A 21,267-nucleotide genomic window follows, 5' to 3' on the forward strand; every position below is an offset into this window, starting at 1 on the left:
CCCACCCCTCAGGCTCCTGGGGGGTCAGCCCCATCATTTGTACAATTTTGAATCCCCACCCCACAGTGATGCTACCAGGCAAATATGAGTGATAGCCATTGCTTGGTTTCAGAGAAGAAGTCGTTTATATCAATATAGCCAGATAGACCACATTTGGCCCCGCCCCTCAGACCCCTGGGGGGGTCAGCCCCATCATTTGTACAATTTTGAATCCCCACCCCACAGTGATGCTTCTGACCAAATTTGGTCAAATTCTGATGTGTGGTTATGAAGAAGAAGTCAATTGTTGACGGACGACGGACGACGGACGACAGACGACGGACGGACGGACGGACGACGGACGCAACGGTATGGCATAAGCTCACCTTGGTCCTTCAGACCAGGTGAGCTAACAAGAGGCCCAGAGGGCCTGTATCGCTCACCTGGTTTCATGAGATATGAAACAAGAATGATGCTTAAGTATATTTGTCGCTGGTATTGCTATGTCAATATATATCATAAGCATTTTATATGGGTACATGTACATTGGTTTTATTTTAATACTAAAAATGCCAAAAGGTACATTAATCCTTGAAATGAAATTGACTTTTGGCACGACCCCATAGGGATGCTACCACACAAATGTGAGTGATATCCATTGCTTAGTTTCAGAGAAGATCTTGTTTAGACCAATTGGCCCCTTTTGACCCTGCCTTCTGCCCCCTGGGGGTCAGCTCCTTCCTTTATACAATTTTGAATCCCTACCCCAATAGGATATGACTAATAGTAAAATATGAGCTGTTTCAGAGAAGTTGTTCATATCAATTTAGCTAAATTGACCCCTTTTGGCCAAGCCCCTCAGCCTCCAGGGGGTCAGCCCCATCATTTGTACAATTTTGAATCCTTAACCAAAGTGAATGCTACCAGTCACATATTAAAGATATCCATTGCTTATTTTCCGAGAAAAAGTTGTTTATATCAATTTTGCCAAAATAACCCCTTTTGGCCCCGCCTCTTAGGTCCCCTGGGGTCAGCCCTGTCATTTGTACAATTTTGAATCCCTACCCTAGGGGGTTGCTACCAGGCAAATATGAGTGATATCCATTGCTTAGTTTCAGAGAAGAAGTCGTTAATATCAATATAGCTATATTGACCCATTTTTGCCCCGCCTCTCAGGCCCCTAGGGGGTCAGCACCACCATTTGTACAATTTTGAATCCCCACCCCATAGTGATTGCTTCCAGGCAAATAGGAGCAATATCCTTTGCTCGGTTTCAGAGAAGAAGTTGTTTATATCAATACAGCCAAATTTACCCCTTTTGGCGCCGCCCCTCAGGCCCCTTGGGGGTCAGTCCTGTCATTTGTACAATTTTGAATCCCTACTCTAGGGGGTTGCAACCAGGCAAATATGAGTGATATCCATTGCTTAGTTTCAGAGAAGAAGTTGTTTATATCAATTTAGCCGAATTGACCCCTTTTGGTCCCGCCCCTCCGGCCCCCCGGGGGTCAGCCACACCATTTGTACAATTTTGAATCCCCACCCCAAAGTTATGCTACCACGCAAATATGAGCGATATCCATTGCTCGGTTTCAGAGAAGAAGTCGGTATCATCAATATAGCTATATTGACCCATTTTGGCCCCGCCCCTCAGGCCCCTAGGGGGTCAGTCCCATCATTTGTACAATTTTGAATCCCCACCCCAAAGTGATGCTACCAGGCAAATATGAGTGATATCCATTGCTCGGTTCCAGAGAAGAAGTCGTTAATATCAATATAGCTATATTGACCCATTTTTGCCTCGCCCCTCAGGCCCCTAGGGGGTCAGCACCACCATTTGTACAATTTTGAGTCCCCACCCCATAGTGATGCTTCCAGACAAATAGGAGCAATATCCTTTGCTCAGTTTCAGAGAAGAAGTCGTTTATATCAATATAGCCAAATTGGCCCCTTTTGGCCCCGCCCCTCAGGCCCCTGGGGGTCAGCACCACCATTTGTACAATTTTGAATCCCCACCCCATAGTGATACTTCCAGACAAATAGGAGCAATATCCTTTGCTCGGTTTCAGAAAAGAAGTCGTTTATATCAATATAGCCAAATTGACCCCTTTTGGCCCCGCCCCTCAGGCCCCTGGGGGGTCAGCCCCATCATTTGTACAATTTTTAGTCCCCTACCCATAGGGATGCTTCTGACCAAATTTGGTCAAATTCTGATCAGTGGTTATGAAGAAGAAGTCAATTGTTGACGGACGGACGGACGACGGACGACGGACGCCACGGTATGGCATAAGCTCACCTTGGTCCTTCGGACCAGGTGAGCTAAAAATGAGAAATTTGACCCCTGTATTTATTTTCATAAACTTTGTCAGGCCTTCAATAAATATTCAGCCTATTGGCTAAATATCATGACTGGGAGTCTTGGTTAGTGAGAAGAAATTGTTAAAACTTTGGAGGAGCTAGTTCACACTCTTTGACCTTGAATATGGGTCAAGGTCATTTCTTTTCGCAGACTTTGGTCGGCCTCATCTAGAGAACATACCATCCAAATATCAAGAATCTGGGACTCTAAGAAGAAACTATTTAAACAGAAAAGTTGATCCCAGACGGATGATGGCGTCATAGCATAAAATCACTTGGACATTTGGGCCAGACGAGCTAGCTTCAAATAAAAATTAGCTTTTGTTTAAATTTGATTATAAAACAAGAGATCCCAGAGAGATCTAGACCCCCACCATTGAATGATTTTTATTGGTTATACATCAGACTTATCTTCTCTCTACTTTTCCGTTCTTTCTTCGTTTCCTCTAAATAATCTGATGACAAGGACAAGTGGAACAAACATGTGAAGTTTGAAAAAATATCTATCCAGTCATTTTCAAGAAATAGTGATAACAAACTTCAACTCTCAAAATCCAAGATGGCCGACTGTCCGTCCTTTTTGTTTTCCAGATGAAAAATCTTACTTGAATTGGCACAACTAGGTACAAAGAGGAACCTACACATGAAGTTTGAGGAATATCTCTCCAGAAATTTTCAAGAAATAGCAATAACAAAATTCAATTCTCAAAACCCATGATGGCTGTCTGTCAGTGATTTTATTTTTCTGATCAAGAATCAAAATTGAATTGGCAGAAGTAGGGACCAACGGAAACCTACAAATGAACTTTGAGAGATATCCCTCCAAAACTTTCCAAGAAATATTAATAACAAACTTCAATTCTCATAATCCAAAATATCCGCCTGTCGGCCATTTTGTTTTTCTGATCAAAATTTAAATTGAATTGACACAACAAGGGACCAAGGGGAACCTACACATGAAATTTTAGAAATATCCCTCCAGAAGGAAGGACAATTCAAGAAAAAGCGATAACAAATTAAACTTTAATTCCCAAAATCTGAGATGGTCACCTGTTCGGATCAAATGTGTGTCTGATGTGAAACTTTAAGTCTATAACACATATACATCAGGCTCTTTACAAATGCCTATTATATCGTTATGTCAATTTAAGACAGAAAATATTCCACAATATATTAGAATTCTAATAACTAAATTGTAGCTTCCATTTTCAGTCTCTAAAAACTTATTTCAAGATATTTCACAGCTCAGAATTACAAAATATACTGCATGAACAAATATCTGCTGTAGGCTATAGTTAGGTTAACGAATCTGAGAACATCAGTATGGTGAATTTGTTTAATTGTGATATCAAACCTTATTACAAAACACATATCACAATAGTCGATAAATCTTGTTAACATCACACAAAAGCCACAGACAACAACTGACATAAGAGATAAGGACATGGGTATTGACATTAAATCATACCGCATCAATTTATCAGGAATTAGCTAGCACTCTAGGCAAACAAACTCCATTCATCATAATCTCAAGTGTGATGATTATTTCCATCAACAACCACCAATCTCATCCCAATTTGTAACTCTATGTGATCTGCCTAAAATATCACAAAAATCACTCTTTCATTTAACGACACTCTGTAAGTGGAAGTGTCTGTTCTAAGTAATCAACAGGGCAATGGAAAATGGGACAGTAATGGCGGAAATGCCCTAATGATTAAAATAATGGTGAAAGATGTCTTAATTAAGGCAATATTTCTCTGTTCGTTGGCCATGATGGCTCTACCAAGTGAGTGGACAGCTTTTGTAGTTCATAAGCAGTAACGGAGATCTAGCAGCTGTTTGTGAGACAAACGTGCTGAGACAAGAGGCAGGAAACCATCACAATAAAGGCAGACAATCATCTGGAGTACAAAAGACATTGTAATCTCATAGAAAACAATGGTTTTAGTTACTGTTGAAAATGACCTAAAACTTTATGTACATACAATAAAACACATTGAATGCTGTGTAACAATGAATGCTTGTGTACCATAACTATTTGATTACAATTATTAGATAAACTATATTTGAAAACCAAACATTAATGGCCTGGAAACTGAAAATCCCCTAAACTTCCGTAACACTGCAAGCCAAAGTTTAAAATTAAACAGAACGTCTCCTGAAATGCTGTTACGCTATAAACTAAAATTTAAAGGTCGTTTGGATATTTCCCAAAATTCTATAATATTGTAAGCCAAAGTTTAAAAGTAAAACAAACATTTCCTGAAATTCTGTAATATTGTAAGCAAGAGTTTTAAGGTCAATTGAACATTACATTCACCACTATAATAATGTAAGACAAAAGTATAAAGGTTTCTTTAAATTCTGTGATACTGTACGTAAACTCAAATTTTAAGGTCAATTGGACATTTCCCCAAGTTCTGTAATAAATACTGTAAATTAAAATTTAAAGGTCAAATGAACATTCCTTGAAATTCTGTGATACTGTAAACTCAAATTTTAAGGTCAATTAAGGGGCAACTATTATAATGTTAGCCAAAAGTTTAAAGGTCAACTAAACATTACCTGCAATAACGTTAGCCAAAGTTTAAAGGTCAACTAAACATTACCTGCAATAATGTTAGCCAAAAGTTTAAAGGTCAATTGAACATTACCTGCAATAATGTTAGCCAAAGTTTAAAGGTCAACTGAACACTACCTGCAATAATGTTAGCCAAAAGTTTAAAGGTCAACTGAATATTACCTGCACTAGTATAATAATGTAAGCCAAAGGTCAACTGAAAATCCCCTGCACTTCTGTAATACTGTATGCAAAAGTTTTTTTAACGCTTCCATCTCAAGAGAATATACTCTTGTGTTCAAGTGCAATGTTTTTGGTCCTTGAGTACATTATCTCAGTGGCAATCCAGTTGTGATGGTCAAATATTATGTCTTTACAGAATGTAGTTGTAGGTTTGCTACTCTTCGGTAAAACATTAAAACAATGATGGCATTCAGATAATACAGCCTTCTGGACCAACAATTTTGTTCATGGAGTGACCCAGCAGACTAAAGCTATCCTGCACAAACTACCCTGCATGAGCTATTCCTTCACAAGCTTGGTGATACTAAGTTACAGAATGTATCATGTGCTTTACCTATAGAGTCCCATCCAGTTTGATAGTTAAGACAGTTGATATCGCAAGATTATTACCAGTTTGATAGTTAAGACAGTTAATTTAATATCTCCGGATTATTTCCAGTTTGCTAGTTAAGAAAGTTAACATCTCTGGATTATTTCCAGTTTGATAGTTAAAACAGTTGATACATGTATCTCCGGATTATTTTCAGTTTGGTAGTTAAGAAAATTAATATCCCTGGATTATTTCCAGTTTGATAATTAAAACAGACTGAAACATTGCGCTTGAACACAAGAGTATATTCTCGAGAGATGAGAGCATGTTCTCAGACTTTGGAAATGTTTCTGCAGAAGAACGACAGTTGACTAAAACAAGTGTACCAAAAATGAGGTGGGGTATGCCACTAACATCAATTTCAGGAGGGGATAGATAGTAAGTGACCATGAGTTTGACCTTGAAATACTGACGTTGAAATACTCACACTTGACCTTAAGCACTTTGTATGTTTTGTCAAAATCCATAAAGAAAATGACATCAATTAATTTGACCATTTTCTAAAAATAGTAATGGTGACCTGAAGTTCTTCAACACATCTGTACATCTAAAGTATTCACATGACTTTTAATAGAGCAGAGTAACTGAAACTTCAGCCTGGAAACAAGCCCATGATCTTGTCACAGGTATTTTCTAAGGCCATGATAATGTCACAGGTATTTTCTAAACCATTGATCATGTCACAGGTATTTTCTAAACCAATTTTCATGTCGCAGGTTTTTTCTAAACATTTAGATTGGAAAATTGGCCTTTTTCTCTAAAACTTTAGTTTTGAAAAAAAGCTATATGGTTTTTTACACTACAGCCTATTATTAAAGCTAACTTCCTGAAACATGAGTGAGGAAACAGTAAAGGCCATCAGGAAGTTTGTGTATGCCAATAGCTTGTAACAATTAATTAATGCTTATATAATATAATCCAGCCTGGTATGGAATCCTTCATATCAGCTGTTAGTCTGGATATTAAGTCTGGGCATTAATTGAAGTCTGATACAACAAATCTTGATTTCCATACCAAACCAATGCAATAATACATCATGACTGATTTATATAAAAAAAAATACATGAATGTTCAAATAAACTGACAAACTCTCGATACACTCTTCTAGGATTCCTATATACAATTGTGGGGATTACCCCGTAACAATTAGAGCGGGGCTTTATATACACCCATATGACCATCAGGGTATTGATAAAACTATTGTGAGGATTAACAATTAGAGACCGAATATACACACTTGTATGACCATCAGGGTACTGATACTACTATCATTAACTGATATTGCTATGGAAATAATTTCATCAAGAAACAAGTTATATGTTTTCTGTTTTGTTTTCATCACTGACAAGCAGAATATTTTGTTACTTGCACATGTACAAATAAATACCTAAATACTGTATAAAATGTCCCATTCTTCTTCCTTACACCAAAGCAGGAAATTCAATGTTGTTTATGATCTGTTGGGCATTCACCCACCAACAGGAAAAAACAAAATGGAAAAACAACATGGAAAAACAACATGGAAAAACAAAATGGAAAAACAACATGGACAAACAAAATGGAAAAACAAAATGGAAAAACAACATGGAAAAACAACATCTGATGTGAAATGTACTTTATATTTGTGTTGAATTTGTTAATTAGTAACTAGGGCTTATTTTTTAACACTCACATAAGCTTGCCTCAAGTAATTAGAAGAATTAATGGCTTAGTCAACCATTACTATGCACTTTAGTGGTGGGTTCTTCTAGTTTGAAGAAGACACAATTTAATAGAGTTAATATATCTATATTCAGAGAAAGTATTATCCAGAATCTAAACTAGCTAATAAGATCGCGAATATTGATAGAATCTTTCACCCCGTTTGGGGTGATCGAGACAGGGGAATCTCAACCCAAGGGGAAGATTCTTAAGTTGTTTGGCAGCTTAATTATCTAACCCCGAGGGTTAGATTCCCCTGTCTCACTTCCATGGAGGCGAATTATTATTTTTCTCTTAACCTGTTTACCCTCTTATGTATCTTATATTGACGTTACATCAATGCAAGAAAATGTTGATGTGATGTGATTGAATTGTCTACGTGACGTGATTGTACTGTTGCTGTGACGTTATGGTATTGTTGACGTGACGAAATGCAATTTTTGAGAATGTGAAAAGTGCATGTGTGTAGCTTGTCTTTTCCCTAGAGTGAGATAAGAAAATCTCACCTCGGTAAAACTGCAAATATCCCTGTCCAGGGTAAGAGAAATCCTTTTATGACACAGCTTGTCTTCACTATTGTTTGTGGGGGCTGAGTGGTTAAGGTGTCCTGACACTTTATCACTAGCCCTCCACCTCTTGGTTGCGAGTTCGAAACCCACGTGGGGCAGTTGCCTGGTACTAACTGTAGGCCAGTGGGTTTTCTCCAGGTACTCCAGCTTTCCTCAACCTCCAAAACCTGACACGTTCCATAAATGACCCTGGCTGTTAGGACGTTAAACGAAATAAACCAAACCAAACCAAACCACTATTGTTTGTAATAGATATCGATGAATAAGTTTTCAACATTGCCTGCTAGCAAACAATTAACCATCCTTAATATTCACGTCAGACAAATTGTCATAATGAGTTTGATGATCAGGAGTGGGAGTAATCTAATATAATATGCACCAAACAAAAACGTTTGTTACGATATATATAGAAAGATTCTTGGAATCACAAACTCTTTACATAGTAGACTCTTTTGAATTTCACATGATTTACTCAAAAATATTGCCTGAAGCGAAAGCAATAACCTCAATTACATTTCAAACTACATATCTGAGTAACTCTAATAATAAAAAAGATCCACAGGGATCTTGGTGCCCATCATTAAATGATATTTATTGGTTCTACCTGGTATGTCAGACTGATTTTTTCTCTACTTTCCCCTTTTTTTCTTAAAAATCTGATACCAAGAACAAATGGAACTTACATGTGAAGTTTGAGAGACATATACCCTTCAGTTCTTTTCAAGAGTAAAGTAATAACAAACTTCAATTCACAAAATCCAAGTTGGCTGCCTGTCTGATATTTTGTTTTTCTGATCAAACCCTAACTTGAATTGGCATAACTAGTATAGGGATCAAGGGGAACATACTCATCTATTTTGAGCCCTCCAGTACTTTTCAAGAAAATGAGATAACAAACTTCAATTCTTAAAATCCAACATGGCTGACAGACAGCCATTTCCTTTTCCAGATGAAAAATCTCACTAAAATGGCACAACTAGGGACCTAGGTGAACCTACACATGAAGTTTGAGGAATATCCATTCAGTAGTTTTCAAGAAATAGCTAAATCCTAGATGGCCACCTGTTGGCCATCTTGTTTTTCTGATCAAAAATCAAAATTGAATTGGCACAACTAGGAACCAAGGGAAACCTACAAATGAAGTTTAAGAAATACCCTTTCAGTATTTTTCGATAAATAACGATAACAAGGATTGTTCACAACAGACAGCTGACTGACAGACAACAGACCAGGAACACAGGGCGATTTGAATAGCCCACCATTTAATGATGGTGGGCCAAAAAACTTGACAAATTGTCAAAGATTTGTTTCTTCATGATAGCCAAATCTTAAATGAGAAAATCTGTTTTATTCTTTAATTATCTAAGAAAAAACACATTTTGATTTGTGGTCTTATTTAAATTCAACAGGCAGCAATTGTAAGAGTGCATGAAATAAGCTAGGGTTGAGTTTTATCTGAATCAATCATTCATTATCTCTGGCCAGCCACATTCCTGATGGCAATAGGCACACCGAGATAATCTAACTGACATTTATAACAGAAATGCAAATGCTGCAATCAAATGTACTGTAGGAAGGCAAGCTAGTAATCAAAGTCATAAAGATCAACAAGATGGTGAGTTAAAGAGCCCTCTAAACTGAATACCTGATATCAGGGGTTGGCCATACAAAACGTATAGTACCTACCGGTATATATATAACCAACAACAAGACACAAAAGAGTCAGTTTGCCACCAAAATGACATTATATTGACATTATGTCAGAGTTTGTTGCCTGAAAAACCCTGATGAGCTATTGCAATTTAAATAAGTATTCTGGAAGTATCCATGTCCACGACAGGACCTTTCATTAAATACATAATATAGCAAGTAACAATGTCAAAATACCATTAGTATAGTTTGACTATTTTAACAAATACTTGGAACCCTTGGAATGACACTTGTTATGACCCAATGGTGAAGATAGAACAAAACATCAGAACAAAACATCAGTAAATGGCTCTTTTAATTCAGTTATTCATGCCTTATCAGGCTTATGTTGTAATAATATTGTAAAATTGACAAATTATCTTGAAGCTTGGTCGCTTTATTTCTTGTTTTGATTCCTACTAACATTTTGCAGAAATTTACCATTTCAGTGACACTAAATTTGACCTTGATTTCAACCTAATATTCATTCCAACAAACTTTTTTCCATAAGAGAATACCAATGTATTTTTAAAGTTACTATAAGCTGGCACGCACAAAAACAGAGGTTGCTGAGAGAGACAAGAACATAATTGGTACTCGTTTGAGGAAACATTAAATTAGAATGAAATTATTTTCTCATATGTCAAATGCTTGCTGATAAGCAAGGGTCACATTTGTAGTCTTGCACCACAGCATAAAATTTTCGGACTAAGCCTTGAATTTTCTAAAGGGCAGAAACCAGTAGAAATGCTTCTCCTATAAAAAAACACTCAAGTATCATTGGCATTTTAATGCAAGGTGACACCATTGCAGAAATTAACTCCAATTTATGTCGGGAGATTAGTGACCTCAAAGAGGAAGCAAAATCTCCACAGGTATAAATGTCTCAAGTCAAAAGACTGAAAGTTGAACATTTGTTTAAATGGAAGTATGAAGAGAATAAAATTGAGTACTCTCTCAATACATAACTTTGTGGGGAGTTGGAGCGATTTTCCAGGGCTCTGGACAATGAAAAGCCTAAGTATGTGAGTTAGTTGGTTGGTAATGTGAAGGAAAGACTCTCTAAACGCGACAAATTGATAAAGATTGCGGACTCCAGTGACAGTGGGTGGGAAACTTTACATCAGTATGAACAGAACCCTATCACGAGTGATTCAGAAGATGAGGTCTGATCAACAGGACCAAGAACCGTGCTCTCAAGAAAAAGAAGGAAAATCAGAATAAGAAACACAAGTTTCACCAAGTCTAGCAGTACTAATGTTAATGACCCTCCAAATCAGCTGCTCTTTCGTGGACCCCAGGGTCGGGAGTCATGGTTCAATGGACTTATTGGTTAATGGTTATTACTTCAACCAGGAATGGGTATCAGTGGCATCTACGCACACGTACCCACAGACACACAGTGAAGACAAGGTGGAGGGTGTTTCACCTACGGTTCCTTTACCGGAGTAACAACTGCCCATGGAAGCCAAGACCAGCTTGCCAGTCAGAAAGGATTTTTTTTCTAAGTCCATAATAATTCTATTGATCAAAGCATTGAATAAAATACAATTTGTGTCACCTTTTCATTCTTGTTACAAAAAAGATTTCATCGCAGAGATTTCCGGATTTTTCTCACCACTTAATCAACTCCCTTAATTTCTTGACAATTACATGCCTTAGTCTGTTTCCTGTCTCTGGATCATGTGGTATTTAATTGGTAAATATTGTATATTTAGATAATAACTACAGTTATATTGGTTAATGTTATAGCTTATTTTTTAGTCAGAAAGGATTGACTTTTTGAAAGATGATTATTTTACAGACAATTTTTATGAGTATGGGAATTAGGGACAAACTGATATATTAAAGGTAGCTTATGAAATCGCATTTCATTTTGGGGAGATATAGGTTTGTAGTTCTTTCATTCAAGACACAATTAGATATGGGTATAAGATACTGTTCTATTCCAAGCCAGTTTCCTCATGCTTTAGAAATAACAAGACATAAGACGTTTGTTGAGAATGCTATTCTAGCATATGGACTGTGTGGCCTGTATCTGTTGGGGGGATAAATTCAATATCACCAAATATTTATGCTTAACAGTATGCTTAAACTGATTATTAATATTTTATTGCTTTCTATGATTCACTGATGATATAATAAACCAGTATTTAAAATTAAGTACCCTTAGCCAAAGGGTTACTCTCCTAAACAACATTGAATAAGTCTATCAACCTCAAGGAGTTACTTCCCCTTAAGTCAATTTGTAATATATCAATCAATGTGTACATATATACATCATATTTGCCTGTATTTCTTACCACCTGTTGTTTCTAAGGAGAATACTTAGATAGGCTATGCCTGATGTCTAATCCTATTGACTTTCCATCCATGTCAATAAAATTTGAAATTGAAAAATGCTATTCTAGCTAGACCTTGTACTGCTGAGATATCGGTCATAGAATAATGAACTATTATATGTTGTCAACCCTCTGACAGTGTCGATACTCTGGTAACTTAAGAAGCAACTGATTTAAGATTTGAGACATGCAAATGCATAAGTGTGGAAAAGTAGCGTTAAATTTGAGGACATTCATGCCGTCATGCAATTTACAAAACATGATTGTTTCTGCTTTAGATTTGACATTCATTTGGCTTACCACCATATTGACATTTTTTAACCTTACACAAAGTTTTGGGGTTTTTCATTACGTTTTGGTGACACCATAGAATATTTTAAATTCCCAATTGCCATACAGTCTTAGCTCAGCCTGTTATATTTTTACTAATATTACAAGGCCTTCAGTTAAGAAATGGTGTTCACATGTATTTGGACATTAGTCTGGTGAGTGTGCCTGTAAGTTTATAGCTAGTCAAGTGAAATATGATCCAATTCAAAATGGATTTGTCCCTAAAATCGACCTGGGATCCGGTCAGGCAGTTAGTTTTGGGGGGAATTTAATAGACACTGTGAAAGAAGTTGTGAAAATCTCACAGGCTAGAATTGAATAGAAATGCAGCGGGACTGGACTGGGTCGATCATCGGTGACCAGGTAGCTCAAATGGTAGAGCATCCGGCTAGTGTTCGGAGGTCCCGGGTTCGAACCCCAGTCTGGCCGCTACATTTTCTCCTCTCCTGTTACAAAATTGGCGCCCAACTAAAATACCCACGGTGGTGGTATAAGGGTCTCGTGCATCTTCGAGGTCGAAGACTTGGAAAAAAGGAGGGATGTGTGTAGCGGGACTGGATTGGGTCGATCATCGGTGACCAGGTAGCTCAAATGGTAGAGCATCCGGCTAGTGTTCGGAGGTCCCGGGTTCGAACTCCGGTCTGGCCGCTACATTTTCTCCTCTCCTGTTACAGAAGTAACAAATGAGTATTTCTGTAGTTATGTCTGATATTAAGGAACATGCGGTAGTTTGCGCAAGAAAATTATCTTCAGTTGTTGGTCAGATCATTTCAATGTCCTACATATCAAGAAATGTTGTTTATAAAATAATAAGAGGTTGAGCATTGCTATATTAGTTTCTCCATCATGGAATGCTTGCATTGTACAGTCCAATCAGAGTATTGAACAACCTCAGTTTTGGAAGGAACGTATATGTTAAAGAGAAAAACATTTTATTTTAATTATTCCTATTGTAAGGCCAGTTTACAGCGGTAATTTTGCTTATATTTTAACTGTTCAGGACAAAAATAGATTAAGTATTTGTAACTCACAGCTATTTGTTTGGGGAAGTTGCACTTTATATAAGTACATATGTTTGTAATAAATTCAGTCTGCTGCATGGTTGCCTCCTTGCATATGATTTGTCAGATTCTTCTCAAATAGTAAACAAGAGGCCCAGAGGGCCTGTATCGCTCACCTGGTTTCATGAGATATGAAACAAGAATGATGCTTAAGCATATTTGTCGCTGGTATTGCTATGTCAATATATATCATAAGCATTTTATATGGGTACATGTACATTGGTTTTATTTTAATACTAAAAATGCCAAAAGGTACATTAATCCATGAAATGAAATTGACTTTTGGCATGACCCCATAGGGATGCTACCACACAAATGTGAGTGATATCCATTGCTTAGTTTCAGAGAAGACCAATTGGCCCCTTTTGACCCTGCCCTCTGCCCCCTGGGGGTCAGCTCCTTCCTTTATACAATTTTGAATCCCTACCCCAATAGGATGCTAATAGTCAAATATGAGCTGTTTCAGAGAAGTTGTTCATATCAATTTAGCCAAATTGACCCCTTTTGGCCCAGCCCCTTAGCCTCCAGGGGGTTGGCCCCATCATTTGTACAATTTTGAATCCTTAACCAAAGTGAATGCTACCAGTCAAATATTAAAGATATCCATTGCTTATTTTCAGAGAAAAAGTTGTTTATATCAATTTTGCCAAAATAACCCCTTTTGGCCCCGCCTTAGGTCCCCTGGGGTCAGCCCTGTCATTTGTACAATTTTGAATCCCTACCCTAGGGGGTTGCTACCAGGCAAATATGAGTGATATCCATTGCTTAGTTTCAGAGAAGAAGTCGTTAATATCAATATAGCTATATTGACCCATTTTTGCCTCGCCTCTCAGGCCCCTAGGGGGTCAGAACCACCATTTGTACAACTTTGAATCCCCACCCCATAGTGATTGCTTCCAGGCAAATAGGAGCAATATCCTTTGCTCGGTTTCAGAGAAGTCGCTTATATCAATACAGCCAAATTGACCCCTTTTGACGCCGCCCCTCAGGCCCCTTGGGGGTCAGTCCTGTCATTTGTACAATTTTGAATCCCTACTCTAGGGGGTTGCTACCAGGCAAATATGAGTGATATCCATTGCTTAGTTTCAGAGAAGAAGTTGTTTATATCAATTTAGCCGAATTGACCCCTTTTGGTCCCGCCCCACAGCCCCCAGGGAGGTACACCCCACCATTTGTACAATTTTAAAACCCTACCCCAAAGGGATTCTCACAGTCAAAATTGAGCGATATATATTCCTTAGTTTCAGATGAGAAGTTGTTCATATCAATTTAGCCAAATTGACCCCTCTTGGCCCCGCCCCTCAGGCCCCCTGGGGGTCAGCCACACCATTTGTACAATTTTGAATACCCACCCCATAGTGTTGCTACCAGGCAAATATGAGCAATATCGTTTGTTCGGTTTCAGAGAAGAAGTTGTTTTTATAAATATAACCCAAATGACCACATTTGGCCCCGCCCTCCGGCCCCTGGGGGTCAGCCCGATCATTTGTACAATTTTGAATCCCCGCCCCATAGTGTTGCTACCAGGCAAATATTAGCAATATCGTTTGTTCGGTTTCAGAGAAGAAGTTGTTTTTATAAATATAGCCCAAATGACCACATTTGGCCCCGCCCTTCCGGCCCCTGGGGGTCAGCCCCATCATTTGTACAATTTTGAATCCCCACCCCAAAGTTATGCTACCAGGCAAATATGAGTGATATCCATTGCTCGGTTTCAGAGAAGAAGTCGGTATCATCAATATAGCTATATTGACCCATTTTGGCCCCGCCCCTCAGGCCCCTAGGGGGTCAGTCCCATCATTTGTACAATTTTGAATCCCCACCCCAAAGTGATGCTACCAGGCAAATATGAGTGATATCCATTGCTCGGTTCCAGAGAAGAAGTCGTTAATATCAATATAGCTATATTGACCCATTTTTGCCTCGCCCCTCAGGCCCCTAGGGGGTCAGCACCACCATTTGTACAATTTTGAGTCCCCACTCCATAGTGATGCTTCCAGACAAATAGGAGCAATATCCTTTGCTCGGTTTCAGAGAAGAAGTCGTTTATATCAATATAGCCAAATTGACCCCTTTTGGCCCCGCCCCTCAGGCCCCTGGGGGTCAGCACCACCATTTGTACAATTTTGAATCCCCACCCCATAGTGATACTTCCAGACAAATAGGAGCAATATCCTTTGCTCGGTTTCAGAGAAGAAGTCGTTTATATCAATGTAGCCAAATTGACCCCTTTTGGCCCCGCCCCTCAGGCCCCTGGGGGGTCAGCCCCATCATTTGTACAATTTTGAGTCCCCTTCCCATAGGGATGCTTCTGACCAAATTTGGTCAAATTCTGATCAGTGGTTATGAAGAAGAAGTCAATTGTTGACGGACGGACGGACGACAGACGACGGACGACGGACGGACGACGGACGACGGACGCCACGGTATGGCATAAGCTCACCTTGGTCCTTCGGACCAGGTGAGCTAAAAAACAGACTGTGTGGTGCAATGTGACAATGTGTATGCATGTTATTGCCACATTTGACAGAACATATCTACATAGATTTTTACTGTAAAACACTTAATTAGGTAATGCTATTGGCAGATAAATCATGACTGAAGTTAATTCAAGCAGGTGGCCATCACATTGTGGATCAATACCTGTGTTTTGAAGGGTGGATCAGTCATTGTTTCATTTTGGGTGAAACCTCTGATGGTTTTGAAGATACATGTATATCTGTATAAGTGAAAGTCAAAAGAAACTCAGAAGCTCCTCACTATTGGGTTTGGGTTGGGTTATTTATAATAGCCAAGACACTGAATCGTAATTTATTTGACCAACTGATATACCCTTGAACAGTATTGGCTCATGTTCGGATTACTCACCCCGTGTTAGGATTACTCACCCCGTGTTAGGATTACTCACCCCATGTTAGGATTACTCACCCCATGTTAGGATTACTCACCCCGTTTTAGGATTACTCACCCCATGTTAGGATTACTCACCCCGTGTTAGGATTACTCACCCCATGTTAGGATTACTCACCCCGTGTTAGGATTACTCACCCCATGTTAGGATTACTCACCCCGTGTTAGGATTACTCACCCCGTGTTAGGATTACTCACCCCGTGTTAGGATTACTCACCCCATGTTAGGATTACTCACCCCGTGTTAGGATTACTCACCCCGTGTTAGGATTACTCACCCCGTGTTAGGATTACTCACCCCGTGTTAGGATTACTCACCCCATGTTAGGATTACTCACCCCATGTTAGGATTACTCACCCCATGTTAGGATTACTCACCCCATGTTAGGATTACTCACCCCATGTTAGGATTACTCACCCCATGTTCGGATTACTCACCCCATGTTAGGATTACTCACCCCATGTTAGGATTACTCACCCCATGTTAGGATTACTCACCCCATGTTAGGATTACTCACCCCATACTCACCCCATGTTAGGATTACTCACCCCGTGTTAGGATTACTCACCCCATACTCACCCCGTGTTAGGATTACTCACCCCATGTTAGGATTACTCACCCCATGTTAGGATTACTCACCCCATGTTAGGATTACTCACCCCATACTCACCCCATGTTAGGATTACTCACCCCGTGTTAGGATTACTCACCCCATACTCACCCCGTGTTAGGATTACTCACCCCATGTTAGGATTACTCACCCCATGTTAGGATTACTCACCCCATGTTAGGATTACTCACCCCGTGTTAGGATTACTCACCCCGTGTTAGGATTACTCACCCCATGTTAGGATTACTCACCCCATGTTAGGATTACTCACCCCGTGTTAGGATTACTTTACTCACCTCATGTTAGGATTACTCACCCCGTGTTAGGATTACTCACCCCATGTTCGGATTACTCACCCCGTGTTAGGATTACTCACCCCATGTTAGGATTACTCACCCCGTGTTAGGATTACTCACCCCGTGTTAGGATTACTCACCCCATGTTAGGATTACTCACCCCATGTTAGGATTACTCACCCCGTGTTAGGATTACTCACCCCGTGTTAGGATTACTCACCCCGTGTTAGGATTACTCACCCCATGTTAGGATTACTCACCCCATACTCACCCCATGTTAGGATTACTCACCCCGTGTTAGGATTACTTTACTCACCTCATGTTAGGATTACTCACCCCGTGTTAGGATTACTCACCCCATGTTCGGATTACTCACCCCGTGTTAGGATTACTCACCCCGTGTTAGGATTACTTTACTCACCCCATGTTAGGATTACTCACCCCATGTTCGGATTACTTTACTCACCCCATGTTAGGATTACTCACCCCATGTTAGGATTACTCACCCCATGTTAGGATTACTCACCCCGTGTTAGGATTACTCACCCCATGTTAGGATTACTCACCCCATGTTAGGATTACTCACCCCATGTTCGGATTACTCACCCCATGTTCGGATTACTCACCCCATGTTAGGATTACTCACCCCATGTTAGGATTACTCACCCCATGTTAGGATTACTTTACTCACCCCATGTTAGGATTACTCACCCCATGTTAGGATTACTCACCCCATGTTAGGATTACTCACCCCATGTTAGGATTACTCACCCCATGTTAGGATTACTCACCCCATGTTAGGATTACTCACCCCATGTTAGGATTACTTTACTCACCCCATGTTAGGATTACTCACCCCATGTTAGGATTACTCACCCCGTGTTAGGATTACTCACCCCATGTTAGGATTACTCACCCCATGTTAGGATTACTCACCCCATGTTAGGATTACTCACCCCCGGCACAGGAGACTCCTGCATCTTCCGTATGGGAACATCTATTTACAGATGTTCTGACCTTGCAGTGGAGAATGTTAGATTCTGTGCCTTTACACTGCACATCCTCCATCAGACCGGCTTTACCACTTCCTGGCCCAAAATGAGCTTCATGAAACGCTTTACCACCACTGCAACAAAGGAGATGACATGTAGATTACAGACAACATGCCAAATATCTGTACCATGCATGATAACGAGTCCATCCATTACTACAAAGTTTTATGATACTCTGCATAAACTGGTTCCTCAACCTATCGCCGCCCTACCATTCCATCATTTAATAAACTTACCATGATTTTCAAACAAGGAGAAATGGACCTCTCTAACTCACCTGCTTCTAATGCAATTTTAGATTTGATCTAGATGATTTATGTGGATTCTAAGCAATTTTGTCATGATTACATGTGTTGTGATATTTGTTGATTTGCCTGTTATTTTAAGTAAGCACAGGCTTTTCCGCATGGTTTTATTATGATGCCAAACGTCACGGTATGTATTGTAAATATAAACAGGTAAAGGGGAAATGCACTGGCAAGGTAAGACAACAGATAGGCCTAACTGTGTAGGGTCATGAAATTCACAATTTAGGTAAAGGACCCAATCCTAATAACTGATATGTGTCTGTATCATCAATTCTGCAATGCATTTCTCTCAAAAATGTGCTTTTGAAATTAATGTCAAGTTGAACCATCAACAATGGTCAATTAATTCAGGCCAGGAAAAATCACGTGCATATTTACTCAGGGCCTGAATACCCATCATGCCATTTATTCAGTGACGAAAGTGTTATGACCTTTCTATCTGTGTGGAATTACAATTTGATTCTACCATATCTGGGAGTTAAAGAGAAGATTTTTGAAATTTCAGTCAGTTTTGACTTTTTGGCACTACCCTCAGGTCCCTGCGGTGTTTGGGACCATATAATTCACAATTTTGGTTGATCTTTGGCCATGGCAGCCTCCCCCATACCGAAATAAAGTACACAAAAGTATATTTTTTTCCTGCTTTATAACTACTTTTTTCCTACTTTTTCGAAAAAGCTCGAAAAAAGTATACTTTTTTTGTACTCTTCTTAAAAGTATACTTTTTTTGTACTCTTCTGGACTTAAATTTTCCATAGTACTTTTTCTGTATTTTATTTGGACTCTGAAATTTTCAGGGTACTTTTTCTGTACTTTTTTTGTGCTAAAATCTGACTTAGAATTTTTTTGAAAGTTCCTACTTTTTTGGGACTTAAAATTTTTCAGCTATTGCCATTGTGCTTTTTTTTGTACTTATTTTGGACTTAGAATATTTTCACACATTGCGTGGGGTTACAGCATATAGCCCTCTATAGCTAGTACTTTTCAAACAAGGGGAACCTATATATAAAATTTAAGATTTAGCGATAATGGCTGTCTGTCGGCCATGTTGTTTTCGGATTGGTCGCAATATGCAAAACTAGACACTGAGGGGAACCTACATATGAAATTTGAGAACGATCCCTTCAGTACTTTCTGAGAAATAGCGATAACAAACTTCAATTGTCAAAATCCAAGATGGCTGCCTGTCGGCCATGTTGTTTTCTAATTAGTCTCAAAATGCAATATGCATAACCAGGCACCACGGGGAACCTACATATGAAATTTCAGAAAGATCCCTTCAGTACATTCTCAGAAATAGCGATAAAAAACTTCAATTGTCAAAATCCAAGATGGCTGCCTGTCGGCCATGTTGTTTTCTGATTAGTATCAAAATGCAATATGCATAACTAGGCTCCGAGGGGAACATACATATGAAATTTCAGAAAGATCCCTTCATTAGTTTCTGAGAAATAGCGATAACAAACTTCAATTGTCAAAATCCAAGATGGCTGCCTGTCGGCCATGTTGTTTTCCGATGGGTCTCAAAATGCAATATGCATAACTAGGCACCAAGTGGAACCTACATATGAAATTTGAGAAAGATCCCTTCAGTGCTTTCTGAGAAATAACGATAACAAACTTCAATTGTCAAAATACAAGATGGCTGCCTGTCGGCCATGTTGTTTTAAGATTGGTCTCAAAATTGCGATATGCATAACCAGGCACCAAGGGGAACCTACATATGAAATTTCAGAAAGATCCCTTCGGTACTTTCTCAGAAATAGTGATAACAAACTTCAATTGTCAAAATCCAAGATGGCTGCCTGTCGGCCATGTTGTTTTCCGATTGGTCTCAAAATGCAATATGCATAACTAAGCACCAAGGGGAACCTACATATGAAATTTGAGAAAGATCCCTTTAGTCCTTTCTCAGAAATAGCGATAACAAACTTCAATTGTAAAAATCCAAGATGGCTGCCTGTCGGCCATGTTGTTTTCCGATTGGTCTCAAAATGCAATATGCATAACTGGGCACCAAGGGGAACCTACATATGAAATTTGAGAAAGATCCCTTCAGTACTTTCTGAGGATTAGCGATAACAAGAATTGTTTACGGACGGACGGAGGGACGGACGGACGGACGGAGGGACCACGGACGCAGGGCGATTTGAATATATATATTTGAAAATAATACCCAGGATTAAGCACAACAAATATCAATCAAATAAGATACAGAAAATTATCATTTGGTAATATCAAATGTTTATGATATTGTTTTTTGTTTTTTTTTTACATTTATGTCTTTTTATGTTCTAAAAATTACTTTTCATACTTTGATCAGTACCACAGAGATTTATCTAAAAATAATTAAAATTCAACAATTATTATCATGAGTATTTCACTTCATTGTACTTTGTTAGTAAGGTTCACACATTTTAACGGTGATTTCTTTGTCAGTTTTCATTTGTATATGCATCTCAGAAGGAATCAACTTAACATTGATGAATGTTACTATACGTTCATATGACGAACGTCAAAACTTAGCTCTATAAAAATTTTGTTCCAGATCGTTCTTTGAAGTAACAGTATTTTGGCTTTTGTTTCAATCATAAACGTTTATCCAAACGTTAACCTCTACCAGATCGGGGATTACTCTACCAACACATGTGCCCGTGCCTGTAATACGCTTTTAATTCATTCAAATGAAATTAAAAAAGCACCTGCTCTTTGTCTGCATATCATATACTTGCTGGATATACGTGGTTTTAAGATTATATCTGATAATAGCACCCGAAATCACGTCGTGTTGTGTCAAAATACTCAAATGAACATGTGTAATACTGATATAGTCACTCGGACGCTTCTTTGTAAAGCGTATATTGAAGTCAAGTGCTGTGATGATCTCG

At 38.9% G+C, this 21,267-nt stretch overlaps 1 protein-coding gene across 1 annotated transcript in view; it reads right to left on the minus strand.

Annotated features, from left to right (window-relative positions):
• The window catches only part of LOC117324316 (ALK tyrosine kinase receptor-like), a 289,372-nt gene that overhangs the window by 150,689 nt on the left and 117,416 nt on the right, over positions 1 to 21,267 (minus strand). Inside the window, 1 exon segment of the mRNA XM_033880102.1 lies at positions 17,976 to 18,145. Within this exon segment, the coding sequence (XP_033735993.1) occupies positions 17,976 to 18,145 (170 nt within the window).

The sequence above is a fragment of the Pecten maximus genome, chromosome 3 (genome assembly GCF_902652985.1).
Source record: "Pecten maximus chromosome 3, xPecMax1.1, whole genome shotgun sequence".
Classification (NCBI taxonomy): Eukaryota; Metazoa; Mollusca; class Bivalvia; order Pectinida; family Pectinidae; genus Pecten; species Pecten maximus.